Raw genomic sequence first — 14,140 nt, forward strand, 5'->3', positions numbered from 1 at the left:
TATATGTATGCTTATTACTGAGTGAATCACATTGAAAGTGTAATGCACAGTTAGTGCTTGACAAAATGCCTAGCTGGGTTTTGCTGTTCATTTTGATCATGCTTAGGTGTGTTTATGTGTGCTTATATGGTTTCATGGTTCCTGCTGGTCAAGCTTACACAAAGGCACTTGAGGTTGCCAGGAATATCAATGAGAAGGTAACATCACTGAAAAATATCTTTCATGTTTGTTGAGAATCATGCACTGAACTGAAAAATATTCTTTGGATTTTAGAGACTCTTTTTTCTTCAATTGATTTATATTTCTTTCCTTTACTGATTCTTTTTGTTTCTCAATTGGATTGAGGAGTTATGTAACAGAAAAATAATCTAAGGTGGTTGTTGATGATGTTGAAATTTAGTAGTCCTATATATATATTTCAGCTTTTGATTTTTGTAATTTGCAATGCAGGGGACCAATGTGGTTCTGATTTGATGTAAATGTGAGTCTATGTTTTTGTTCTTTTATTTTTCAAATCACAGTCAATGATTTTGATAAATTAATTCTGTGCAATTTCTGGTATGTAAGTAGAAAACTGATACCTAAATATACTTTTCATTTTTCATTAATACAAGTTTAAATTATATATAGCATTATATAGTTTGTGAAAATATACTTGTTCAAAATAGAAGGACATAGTTCCATACATATATGCCATGCTTAGGAAGATTGCACATATACTTGTTCAAAATATACTTGTTCATTTTTTTTCTCCGCAGAGGCACCCGCACCACAGCTCGACGGCAAGTCTCGCAACGATACTTTCGATCTTGACTTTGAAGAATGACTTCAAGCAGTTAGAAGGTACAACTTTAGTTCTTCTCAATTCTGACTCATCTTTTCAACCGCTATGAGGTGCAAAAGGGCGTTGTCTATGTGTTTGTTTGTTTGAATCTTTGTCTCTGGTTTCTTCTGTTCAAACCTGAAACAACAGCAGATAGGCCATTTTTGGCGTTTGTTTCTTCTGACTATTTTTGAGCTTTTAACATGAATCAATGTTAACAGCCACAACAGATTGTTCTATTTTATATTCACCAGATTTTGCGGACATGTCTTTGACTTCTTCTATGGCAATCAAAATCTATTGCTCAATGATATCAAAGGTTATTTATTAGAATAATCTTTATAAACTGTGACGTGTATAATGTAACTTCTTATATACAAAATTTATCATAGCTATATTCTTTCCAACAATATAGCGGAGGGGGAGGAAGAAAGAAAAGGAAAAAGGAAAAACCATGGACTCAGTGGAATTAAAATGCTAAAATGTCCGAATTTTATATATATAATTTTGGATTGAATTTTACACACGTTCCAGTTTTTGCTAATCTCTTTTTGACACTTTTTTTGTTGGCATTATGCTTTATTTATTTATATTTTTTTTTGCTGTTGTAAAGATTAATTTTTTATTCAGAAATTGAATACTGCTGAGTACTTCTGTGACAGATTCAATCTCAAGCTGCACACTGCTGGGATCATTGCTGCCAGTTTCGGATTGGCGAATCTTTTCTCCAGGCCCGGTGGAGGGTTCATATCTGATGCAGTTTCAAAGAGGTTTGGAATGAGGGGTAGGCTCTGGGCCTTGTGGCTTTGCCAAACATTCGCTGGTGTCCTCTGCATAATTCTTGGGCTTGTTGGATCTTTGAGTGTTTCTGTTGTTGTTATGATCATATTCTCTGTGTTTGTTCTAGCTACTTGTGGCATGACCTTTGGAATTGTTCCTTTTGTCTCAAGACGGTTTGTGTTCTTCTTCTTCTTTTATTCTCTTTAGAGTTATCTTTAGTTCCATTGAATTGCTTTCCATTTTCTCCAGAGTGTTCTTTTAGTCAAGTTCAGACTCATTGACACAAAGAGGACAAAAATAGAAGTAAAAGAAAAAGTGGAATAGGATAGCTTAGAATTCAGCTGTCTCTCTGCTCCAAGTGACAGTCAGTGAGGTTAGCAAGCACACCCTGATTCTCAAAAAATTCTGTGTGATTTGTTTATCTATAGTGGTTGGATTAGGTCTTTTCTTGGGTCTTCTGATTGTGATTTTCCTATCAGAACACTTGCAAGGGGGTATTGATAATTGGTCAATGTCTGATCTATCTGCAGAGAAAATTTCTAATATAGAGGCTGATTGCTATTGGTGCTTGTCAAAATTACTGGATGGTATGCAGGACCATTACACGTTTGCTCAACCAGGAATTCAGAGGCTTGTTTTTAAGTTGAAGGAATTGGTCAGGAGGATTGATGGTAAGCTTTTCTTCGGGCTCATTAATTTTTCCATAATATCTGTGTATAATTACACGAACTTAATGCCTCATCATCGCACGTGGTTTGTATCTGTATTATTTCACCATGCCTCTAAAATAGTAATACAATCTGATATGTCCTAGTGAAACTTTTGAACCGTGCCAGAGCCTGTTTCAAGCCACATGGAGCTTCAAGGACTAGAATTTCTTCAGTTTGCTTTCTGCTGATTCAACTGCCTTCTAATCCGCGAGGTTTACTCCGAACTACTATTTTGTCTTTATAAGTGCTTATTGATTATGAAAAGCTTTATAAATGAATCTTAAAGTGATTTAACATCAAGTCCCAAGCACTTCGAAGTCTGATGGTGAAAAACTAAAATTAATAAACTACACAAATTTTGCATGATTTAACGATTTTGCCTAATCTGATATCTGATTTATGTAACCAGATACCCTTCCAACTTGTCACACGTCTCTGGGACACGTATCTAGTCGAAGGAGACGCCTTACCAGATTTCCTTGTGTATATATTTGCCAGTTTTCTTCTAACGGTGAGCAGCAATATAGGGTAGTTTTCTGTGTTCCATTCTTCTCTGCTATTATACAACAAGGAATTATTTGTATCCTGAACAAATTTATGGTCGTCATTACATGTTATATTAGGTACTATCTATCTATATAACAACAATATGAGCCCATTTCTATGTTGTTATTGAAACAGGTTAGAAAACTTGAATTCTTGATTGCATTTCTAGTATTTACAATTGCTGCATACTTTTTTGCTGAGCTTGGATGTGCAAAACCTGTTGCTAAAGAAGTTTTGAAGGGTCTTTTTGTGCCAGAACTAAAAGGAAGCGGTGCTACTGGTCTCGCAATTTCACTCCTAGGGGCTATGGTTATGCCGTGCGTTCTCCCTGTCTTCTACAACCATTTGATTTTTCTTTCCTTTTGAAATGTATTCTCAAGCTTTGTTTCTTTGTGAATTCTGCAGATTATCCAGTATACCACTCACTATATGATGATTTCATCTGGATGCAGAAATTTGGAGATCCTATGTTTCATAGGCATGTTGCAGGTTGGTGGCATTCAATTTCCTTTTTCAGTTTATGTCACATTAAACTCCATCTCAGTTGTAGCCGACCTCACATATGTCTTTGTTCAGAGCTCTGCAGCCATTGGAGCCAATGTCTTCTGTTTCGTCCTCCCCACATATTCGATCAAATGCTCCTTTTGCTGGTCTTGTTATATGCGTTACTGGGCTATCCAAAGGTGAGAGTTTGTCTCAATTTCATCTTTGGTGTATTGAATTTGGTTTCAATTTTGTCCAGTTTTCTTTCAATTTCATGCATTTAATGAAAAAATAAATAAATAAACTAAGTGATCCATATTCTCTTCAGAGTCTGGCCTGATTCGTTGAGTTTTGGTAATAAGGTCTGGATACTGTTCCCTTGAGACAAAAGAAAAAGAATCATTTGTTCATTGAAACAGTGAACAGGCTCTCTGTCCCTTTCCCTTTTGTTGTTTTGTGAAAGAGAGGAAGGGGTGAGAGAGAAGGGGATTGATGATTGTGCTTCTTATAATATAAATTGTAAAATAGATGTCAAGTAAATCTGGAAGTCTTCCAACAGCGTATATGCAAATCAAGACTGCTGATATAAGCCGTTTCTATTGGAAAAAATGTTCATATATAACTTGTTCAGAAGGATTAACTTAAGTTGTTAAAACAAACACAAGTTCTTAAAATAACAACTATCATATAATAAAGTGTTTTCTTTTCTTTTCTTTTGTTTTTCTTTTTGTTCAGGAAATAGAAGCAAGTAAAGGTTGGAGAACATGGAAAGAGTACCAAATGAAAGTGAGATGTGAATGATAGACTTATGATGGCTGAACGTGCATTCACTGACAGAGATGGCCTCTTAGGAATGACATGGCATAAGCATTTGGTGAGTATATAGTTTTTTACTCTAAGAAGCAAGTGTTTTCTAGGCCAGTTCCCTCATTCTTCTTCTGACTTATAATATCACATAGTCTCATTAACAAATGCCATGTGAACATTAGATGAATTCTACTGTTTTGAATGAAACCAGGGTTGATGAAATTGAAGAAACCAAGCAAGCAAAGCAGAGAAGAAACATCAAACATGGCTGCTACTGTTGGAATCACAGAACCACAAGGAGATCCAGAAAGTGTATTTGTCAATGGCTCTGAGCAAGTCACCATCATGCAATCTAAAAGGAATAGGATCAATATAAAATCTTGTTTGTTTAAATTGTTGAAAATGAGGGAACTAGTAGTGTCAATGAGTAATGTAAATAGTTATAGTTCTGTCAATGGTTTATTTTTTTGGGTATCTTTTTATTGAGATAGTGAGATATTGGTCAATGATGTTGAAAATAACATCCAATTTTATAGGTATCATGTAATGAATATTATGTTTATCTATATGATTTTTGGCCTCTTTTTTTTCAATTTACAGTATGTTTGATGGAGGAAATTTAAAAAATAAACCTAAAGTATTCATTTTGCAATGGAAAAATTTAAAAAATTTTCTATTTTACTTTACCGACGGATTTACAGACGGATTTTCTGTCTGTAATCATAGTGTGAGATGATTTTCCAATGTTCAAATTACAGACAAAAAATCCGTCGGAAAATCTGTCTGTAATTACAGACGGAAAATTCGTCGGAAAATCCGTCTGTAATTATAGACGGAAAATCCGTCTGAAAATCCGTCTGTAATTACAGACAGAAAATCCGTCGGAAAATCCGTCTGTAATTACAGACGGAAAATCCGTCGGAAAGTTTGTCGTCTTTGGGAAATGGACAGAAAATTTACAAAGGGAAAATCTGTCGGTAACTCATAAAAATCCGTCTGTAATTTTCCGACGGAAAAAAATCCGTCGGTAAATAATTTCCGACGGGGCTTTTACAGAGGGACAAAATCCGTCGGTAATTTCGTCGGTAACCAAAAATCCGTCTGTAATAAAGACTAAATCCGTCTGTAAATCTGTCTGTATTAATCCATTTTCTAGTTGTGTCTCTTTTTCCTTATTTCTTTGAAATTTTATGGATATTAATATTTCTTCAAGCATATCTACTATAGAATTTAATTGTGGGTTAAAAGTATGATAAAGATGTGGGGAATCATTTTCATGGTAGCATTTTTTAGAAGTTCTGTGTGAAAAATAAATTTTTTCAGGTTTTTGAAGTCTTTCAATAAAACTTATAGTAAAATAAAGATTTTGAGAAAAATCGTTTTGTATTGATTTTAAGAATTCGGTGTCATTACAATTAACATTGGTTAAAATCATTAATTTTTGATCTATTAATTTTGATAATTTAATTATTTCTTCTCTTAAATCTTCTAATTTACTTTTTTCCATTAGGTAACGCTTTTCTTTGTGAAGAGTTACAGTTTTAAGTAAAAAGTGTGGCTTTAGAATGTATGGTTTATATTTTGCCACGTAACATATCTTTAAACTTTGATCTGTACCTTATATTTTACCATTAAAAAAATACGTATTTAACTATTACTTTTTTAATATACATTCACTGTTTTAGTTAAATCAAGTATTTTTCTCTTATTTGAATTAATAAACAATCTTTAGGATAGTATAATGACTCACATGCTAACAACAAAACACAGATGAATCTTTTATATCTCAATGTGACTTTTATTTTGATGTAATATGTTTTTGGCTTTTCATTAAAATTGACCATATTGTGGGTTGAATACTACATATGAAGTATTGGGTCTAAAAACTTTAATTGTAACGTTGATCCATCAATAATGTTTTTAGTGTATTTTTAAGGTGTAAATGTTGTGTTGGTAAAAATTTGTAATTTGTAATCTATTCTTAATGGTAATATCAAATAGATTATAAATTAGTAGAGTTTTTTTTTTTTTATGCGTTGTGTTTGTACAACTGATCTAAAAAAAAATGTATTGGATCTAAATTTTATCACCGTCATGTTATTAGACGTTAAAAGAATAAAGTATTATTTTAGTCTCTAAAATTAAATTTAGTTATGAAGATAGAATAATATAGGATACTGAAATCAAAACACAGGAATAGAAATATAAAAATTAGTATTTTTATATTTGTTTGGCAATAAACTAAATATAAAAAAGAACAAATTATGGAAGTTTAATTTATTTTTTTTCATATATAAATAAATTAAGAATAAAATATATAATGATAATGAATATAAAAGAATAATAAAAAAATAAAAAATAAATTGTGTCTCTTATTAGTGTTTTTGTGTCATTTTTGCTAAGAAGGATATGCATAAAATACATCAATTCAGTATTTCTTAATGAAATATCTGTATTCATATTTCATATGTTAAATATGATTTTGTATCTATGTGTCTTTATCTCAATATGTCTCATGTTTGTAGACAAACATAGCCTAAGAATAATTTCAATAAAAAACTCTCTTCAGTTCCGGTTTATAACCTACTTGTCATAAAAAATGATTTCACATGATCAATTTTTGTATCATAAATAATAAATAGAGACAAAAAATATTCTTTTTTTTTCCAATAAAAAGGACTCTTACTTTTTTTTGGTGACTTTTCAAGATTTTTGGTGACTAAAGGACTCATTACTTTAGTTTCTATTGTGGTCTTACTGATTTAATTAATTAAAAATAAACTAATATAGTTATTAATTTTTTTATAATAATATTATTAAAATTTGTAAATTAAAAAGTAATTTACTATTATAAATAAATAACATATGAAAAAAATTAATTTGCAGCAACTAGTTCATAGAAAATTGATTGGAACAAAATTAAAATATTAGCAGAATATTAGTTGAAAAAATTTGAGAAAAAAATATTGAAAAGGATTAGAAAAATTATGATAACAAAAATGTTTATAAATTATATTTCTAGAGCAAATTTTATAGGTTACTAAATTCTATAATGGTTTAATTTTTATTTCATTTTTAATATTTTTATTTTTTTTTCTGTTACTAATTTATCTCGTGGCAAAGTTTTATTGGATGTCCAAACTTTTTTGGAGGAGAAACTGCCTTTCTTCGACCCAAGAGAAAGGACTCCTTGCTTTTCTTTTCCATCAATTAGAATGCTAATTTCTCTGACAAATAGTAAATGAGAACTCTACTTTTGTAACCATTGGAGCTGCTCTAATACGAGGAATAAATTTTAATTTCGTTCCTAATGTTTAAAATATCTATTTTTATCATGAATGTCTTATTTTATTATATTTTAATTATTTGGTTAAAATCATTTTTTTTTTCAAAACTGCCATTTTTTGTTATAGCTTTCTTTTAGGTAATAACAAAAATCGTAATTATAACTGGCATAGTAATAGATGTAATAATTTGAGAGTCGATAAACAAAATAATAAGAGAAAGAAGAAAATAACAATAAAAAAAGAAGTATTTTTAAAAAATATATATATATTTTTGACTAAAAAACTAAAATAAAACGAAATATAACATTGAGATAAAAATAGAACTTTCAAATATTATGGATAAAATTAATATTTAATTAAAATATTAAGAATTAAAATAATATTTCACTCCACATTAAAAATATAATCATCTAATTTGAGAAACGTTATTTTTTTATTTCAGAATGTTTTTGGTTTGAAAGACTGATATAATGATTTTGTATTATGAATAGCCTTTGAGAAATAATGTATAAAGTTAGAAATTATTAGCTAGGACTGAGAATGTTATATATATAATTGGGAATAAACATAGAGCAATAAACAAAAACATAGAACAATAAAAAATTCACTGATATATAAGATGTATAGAAGCAAGTATTTTAGGTTACAGATTTTTTTAGAGCTGAAGTTGGGAATAGTCCTTTTTGGGATTGGTGAAGTATTTTAGACTAACTCCAATGGATGAGTTTCAATCTAATTTTTTTGACAAATTCCAGTTAAAGCAACAAAGTGAGTTTCTTCACATAATTCAAAGGAGAAGAGTTCTCTTGGCAGTCAATGGTAATTTGCCATTATCTTTAAAATAAATAATTATATTAAATTATAATTAAATAAATAATTATATTAAATAATTAAATAATATTTAATTTAATAATAATTATAGTAATTAATTAAATTAAATAATTATATTTTTATTCAATTAATGATTTATATTAATTATTTAAATAATAATTAAATCATAATTAATTTAATAATAATTATAATAATTAATTAGATTAAATAATTAAATTTTTATTTAATTAATAATTTATATTAATTATTTTGTCATAATTAATATTGAATATTATTTATATTATTATATTAAATTAGCCGTTGCAAAACTAGCCGTTACAAAATTAGCTATTGAAAACTAGCCGTTATTATGTTACCGTTATTATTAATAAATTAATATTTTGTTACTCTGTATATATCACTTAGATACACTTCTATTCTCACACTTTCTACTACTCTTTTTCATCTTCTTCCAGATTTACGAAATCAAAGTTATGCTAATATTATTTTTTGTTCGAAAAAATGGATCCAAACCAACTTAACTCTTTCTTCAATTACTTACAAAACTTTTCTCAAATTCCAACTACCCAACAATTTCAAACCTCAAACTCTCAAGTTCTAAATCAAAACTTCACACTACCGAATACATTTCAAAATCCAAATCCACAAAATCTTTATAATTTCACAAATTAGTGTAATCCCGAATTATATATTGTGTATTATTGTTATATATGAATTTATTTAATATTAATATCTTTCAATAGTGAATTATTTTTAAATTTATAAATTTAAATTACATAATTAAAAAAATTAATTACATTAATTTCAAGTATTTTAATTAATTAATTAAGTGAGACCACAACAGAGACTAAAGTTAGTTCCCCTTGATGGAGAAGAGAGAGATGCTTTGAGTTCCTATTTACTGTTTAGGACGCAAAAACTGATGCGGAGTTACTTTTTATGACAGGTGGGCCATAAATAGAAATTGGGATGAGTTCCTGCTGGAGATGGTCTTAGAAGGAAGAAAAGTACTGGAAAAAGGCATACTATAGAAAATCGGAAGGAGAACTTCTGTCAGAATACGAGAAGATTTTTGGGTCACCAAATTTACAACAATAACCCCTATCTTGAACCCTAACTCAACAGACCTTTCTCTACAGGCATCAGACGATTTAATTCTCCCAAATAAACAGTAAAACCACAATAAAATAGTAAATTTTTTTAGTGCAGAAGTATCAGAAGCTATCATCAACACTACTATTAATGATGGAGAAGATAAAATTACCTGAATGAAGGAGAGGACTGGCAGTTACTCAGTTGCAACCGGCTACCAGATGGCATTCCAGTTTAACCACCCACCAGTCGAATACCTCCTTGAATGCTTTCAACATAAACAGATGTGGTCAAATATATGAAAATTGAAATGCCAACCAAAAATAAAAAACTTTATTTGGAAGGTGCTACATGAAGGCATACCTGTTAAACAGAAACTCCATGAACAAATTTCGAGTGTTAACCCACTCTGCCCCAGATGCAACTTGGCAGAGAAAACAGTCGTTCATTGAATCTGGACATGTACAGATTCAGTAAAAATTTGGGAGACTTTTGGAATTACTGTGCAACCTTGCGAAAAAGAAGCATGAAAATGGTGATCAACAATCCAGAACGAAATTGGTCAAGTAAGGCAATCAGAAGGAAGGAGAGAATTAGTTGCGAATTTGTGCTGACAACTGTGAAAAGCTAGGAACGAGTTAGTATTTAAATAGAAACGCAGATCTCCATTACTATGCTTGGAAGAAGCTCAAAGAGCGGTGAGAGAAAGAAAGCGTACAAGATGACAATTTTCTCTTTTTCTATTACAATTCTGTTCGAAGGATAGGTTTTATTTTGTTGGATATTTTCCTTTTATCTAATCTGTGTAAGTTAGTCCAATTGGACTCAAATGCAATAAATCTCTACTGTCTTAGAAAAAAAAATGTAAACATAGTAGAATAAATATCAAGGATAAAGTATCTACAAAATTCAGATATAATCAATTAATAAAATTAGGGATGGCAAAGCAGGTCGATCCGTCCCATCCCATCTTGGCCCGTACCATAAATGGAGCAGGTCGGCCCAATCTGCCAATTAAGGTGGGTTTAAAATGCTAGCCTGCCTCGCTTTATGACAGATTGGTGAGTCGGTGGGCTAGCTTGTTGGACTCTTTTTTTTTTTGAAACATAAAATTCATTAAAATTAACCAAAAAATAATAATTCAAAAATTAAATATAAATAAAAAATAGTCAAATTATAATATAATTTTTTTATTATTTTTTTTAATTTTTAACTTCAATAAAATTGTTTAAAATAATATTTGTCAATAGAACCATTTTTATTTTAAAAAATAAGTCACATAATTTGAAGATATACAAAATTGTAAAATAAAATAAATAACGTTAATAATTAAAAAAAGAATAAAATAAAAAATAAAAAAATATATTTGAAAATTACATAATTATTAATTTTGTAGTAATAATCACTCTTTTATTTAATTAAAAAATAAAAAATAAAAATCTTTGACCCGGCGGGTTGACCCCCGCTCCACCAAAACTTGCAAATTTGGCGGTACAAGGCTTGACGAATTTTTTTAATTTGACAAATTTTAAATTTTAGCTCGACCTGCTATTTTTAGTGGGCTTGACGTATCAGACCGACGAATTCGACCCATTTTACCACCCTTAAATAAAATGATGGGAATAGAAAGATAACCCTTGCAAGATTATCCTAATTTGAGTGAACCTTGCTTCTATCCAAAACCAAAAAAACCACTTTATAAGTACAAGTTGGATACTTAGATATCTAGCTTTTTCAACCAAATAATCTCTACTAACCTTTGTTATCTGAATAGTCGAAGAAATGAGATTGAGAATGAATCATTCACCCAAAAGAAAACATAACAGCATAAAAAATAGTTTTTTCTAAAGATCTTTTTTCTTCTTGATCATTAATTTTTTTTTTCTATGTAATGGATTTGCTAAGAAAATGGGGAAAAAAATATAATCACTAAAAAATTTTAATAAATGATTTTTAGGGGAGAGAAAGATGTTCTAAGGCCAATTTTCTAGTTACATCTGTTTTTTAATATAATTATGCTATATATGCACTATATATGAATTAGTATTCATTAAAATTTTTTATTATTTTGCTGAAAAAAAAATTGATTCGACTATTATAAATTTAATTATTATATTATGACAAATTTGATTCTTTTAACTAATTATTTTATTGGATTAATATGTAAATATATATAATCAATAATTTAAGGGCTAATTTTTTTGTATTAATAGATAATTTTGTTTTAAGTACTTTATTAGAAAGACTTGCACCAAATCACCAATGAAGACAAGAAATACGTCAAAATGGGTCAACGGTTTTCTACTTCTACTTACATTAAGCATCTCTTGTGCCGGTTCCTGGAATGTCGGAACTTCCACGTTTTTATAGGTTCCTATTCACTATTCTACTCTCCCCAGTGATTCACCCGACATTACTCTTGAATTTAGATAATCATGATACTTAAACATCATTGTAGCTAATTTTACATTTTTTGTCATTATCAATTTATCATCATTGTAATCCCTTCTTTTTTTTCTAGTGTGTTCTATAATCCAAAGCTAGTTCTTTTTGTTATTGAAGTTTCCCTTCCCGGCATACCATTAGCAAAAACCATGCACAAGATGTGACAAATATAGTCACAACCTTTTTTTTTTTTTTCATTTTATCATAATAACGAAACACTAAATTGTGACATAATAAAACAAAAATTGCACCCTTTAGGATAATCATGCCTTAAAAAAAAAGAAATATAACAATAAAATAAAGCTGAATAATCAACTTACAATAATTGCAATTATAATGTCATGAAAATACCAGCAATCCTTTACCTTTTACGTAAAAGCAATAGATATGGGATTCATTCAATTGATTTACCAATTTTACCCACGTTCTCACTTTAAGGGAAAGCACCAACCAAGTATAAGTAATTCATCATTTGTGTATTGCAAGTTAATAAGAAAGCTGAAGTATATGGCTTCTTATTACTACTACTACTTCCTCTTGTTTGTTCTTGTTGCTACTGCTGCAATTTCTGAAGCAGATTCAAAAACTAAGTTATCTAAAGATTTCTATTCACGCAGTTGTCCTAAACTATTGCCTATAGTGAAAGATGAAGTCATAAAAGCCGTTAACAAAGAAACTCGCATGGGAGCTTCCTTACTTAGACTACACTTCCATGACTGCTTTGTAAATGTGAGTTTACTATACTATACGCAATTCACATTAATTTACCTTCAAATAAAACTTTGTGATTTGCTAAATTTGGCTTCATTGATGCTATTATGATCAGGGCTGTGATGCGTCAATACTGTTGGACAATACAAAGAAATTCGCCGGAGAGAAAACGGCGGCGGCTAACAATAACTCAGCAAGAGGGTTCGACGTGATTGATGACATTAAGACCAAAGTGGAGAAAGCATGCCCCAGGATTGTGTCATGTGCTGATATTCTTGCTCTGGCTGCTAGAGATTCTGTAGTTTATGTAAACACCCCTATTTTATTAATTAGAATTTATGTTATGACCCTTAAGAAAGGCTTGAATATTTTTTTTATGACATGTTTTTTATTAGGGTAATGATTGTTGTAACTTTACAGTTAGGAGGGCCTTCATGGGAAGTAGGCTTGGGAAGAAGGGATTCTACCACTGCTAGCAGAGCTGCTGCCAATAACTCTATTCCTGCACCCTTTTTTAGTCTAACCACTCTCAAATCAAATTTTGCAAACCATGGGCTTTCTGCGGAGGACTTGGTGGCTCTTTCAGGTACTATAACCGAACTAGATTAGATGCATCAATAAGGGACACCCACTGCTCAAGCATCCCGTGTTAACACAAGATCTGGAAAACGGCTGCACTCAAAGAAAATAATATAGACAGTCTAACCTGATGCATAATAATAATAATAATAATAATAATAATAATAATAATAATAAATAATGCTTAATCATGAACATTTCTACTTTCTAGGTTCTTTTAGAATGAAAGTGATGGATGAGGAGAATTATTAGTGTTATGCTATTATAATGGAAGAAATCTTGGATGAGCACAAGTTTAACAACTCAGTTACTCACAAGGAAGTTGGTTTGAATCATAAATTTAATTTACCTTAACTGATGGGACTTAGTTTTAACTTTTTAACCAAATGAGTTGTTAAACTGAGGCTTGTAAAAGAATCTCTCGTTATAATGTTATAACGTCCAAGAAATGTTCTGATTCACTATTTTTAATAACAGGTGGACACACTATTGGCTTGGCTAGATGTGTACAATTCAGAGCACACATCTATAATGATTCCAATATTGATGCTTCCTTTGCCAAGTCTCTGAGGAGCAAGTGCCCCAGAAAAGGAAATGATGCTGTACTCGCACCCCTTGAACTTCAAACACCGACACATTTCGACAATCTATACTACAAGAATTTGCTGGTTAAAAGGGGTCTTCTCCATTCAGACCAGGAGCTCTTGAATGGTGGTTCTACTAGTGCTCTGGTGAAGAAATTCGCTGCTAACAAGAACGAATTCTTTAAGGCTTTTTCCAAGGGCATGGTCAAAATGAGCAGCATCAAGCCTCTCACAGGTAGAAAGGGGCAGATCAGAATCCATTGCAGAAAAGTCAATTAGACATGCAACATTAGCAAGTGATATTTATGGGCAAAAATGTATCTTCAACTAATTAGCCATCCCTTTGTCTAAAACTATGTCAAATGATCCATAAACTACCACTTTTTATTTGTCTATATGTTATCAAATTAAACTGCAAGACCATATCTCATCCCCAAGCTCAATGAATTTCACAATAACAAA

General features: G+C 30.6%; 2 protein-coding genes across 2 annotated transcripts; both read left to right on the plus strand.

The window, feature by feature from the left end:
- Window positions 1-2,114: 2,114 nt before the first annotated feature.
- Window positions 2,115-3,292, plus strand: LOC107623978 (uncharacterized). The gene is made up of 5 exons (XM_088507061.1): window positions 2,115-2,274; window positions 2,418-2,525; window positions 2,723-2,824; window positions 3,116-3,176; window positions 3,265-3,292. Exons 1-5 carry the CDS (start codon window positions 2,115-2,117, stop codon window positions 3,290-3,292), a joined length of 459 nt encoding a protein of 152 aa, XP_088363187.1.
- Window positions 3,293-12,272: 8,980 nt separating this feature from the next.
- On the plus strand, window positions 12,273-14,076 carry LOC107623976 (peroxidase P7-like). The gene is made up of 4 exons (XM_016326396.3): window positions 12,273-12,533; window positions 12,631-12,822; window positions 12,936-13,101; window positions 13,572-14,076. The coding sequence occupies exons 1-4, from the start codon at window positions 12,312-12,314 to the stop codon at window positions 13,955-13,957; spliced, it is 966 nt and encodes a 321-aa protein (XP_016181882.2). The 5' UTR covers window positions 12,273-12,311; the 3' UTR covers window positions 13,958-14,076.
- The last annotated feature ends 64 nt before the right edge of the window (window positions 14,077-14,140 follow it).

The sequence above is a fragment of the Arachis ipaensis genome, chromosome B10, assembly GCF_059453495.1.
Source record: "Arachis ipaensis isolate K30076 ecotype BB chromosome B10, ASM5945349v1, whole genome shotgun sequence".
NCBI classification, from domain to species: Eukaryota; Viridiplantae; Streptophyta; class Magnoliopsida; order Fabales; family Fabaceae; genus Arachis; species Arachis ipaensis.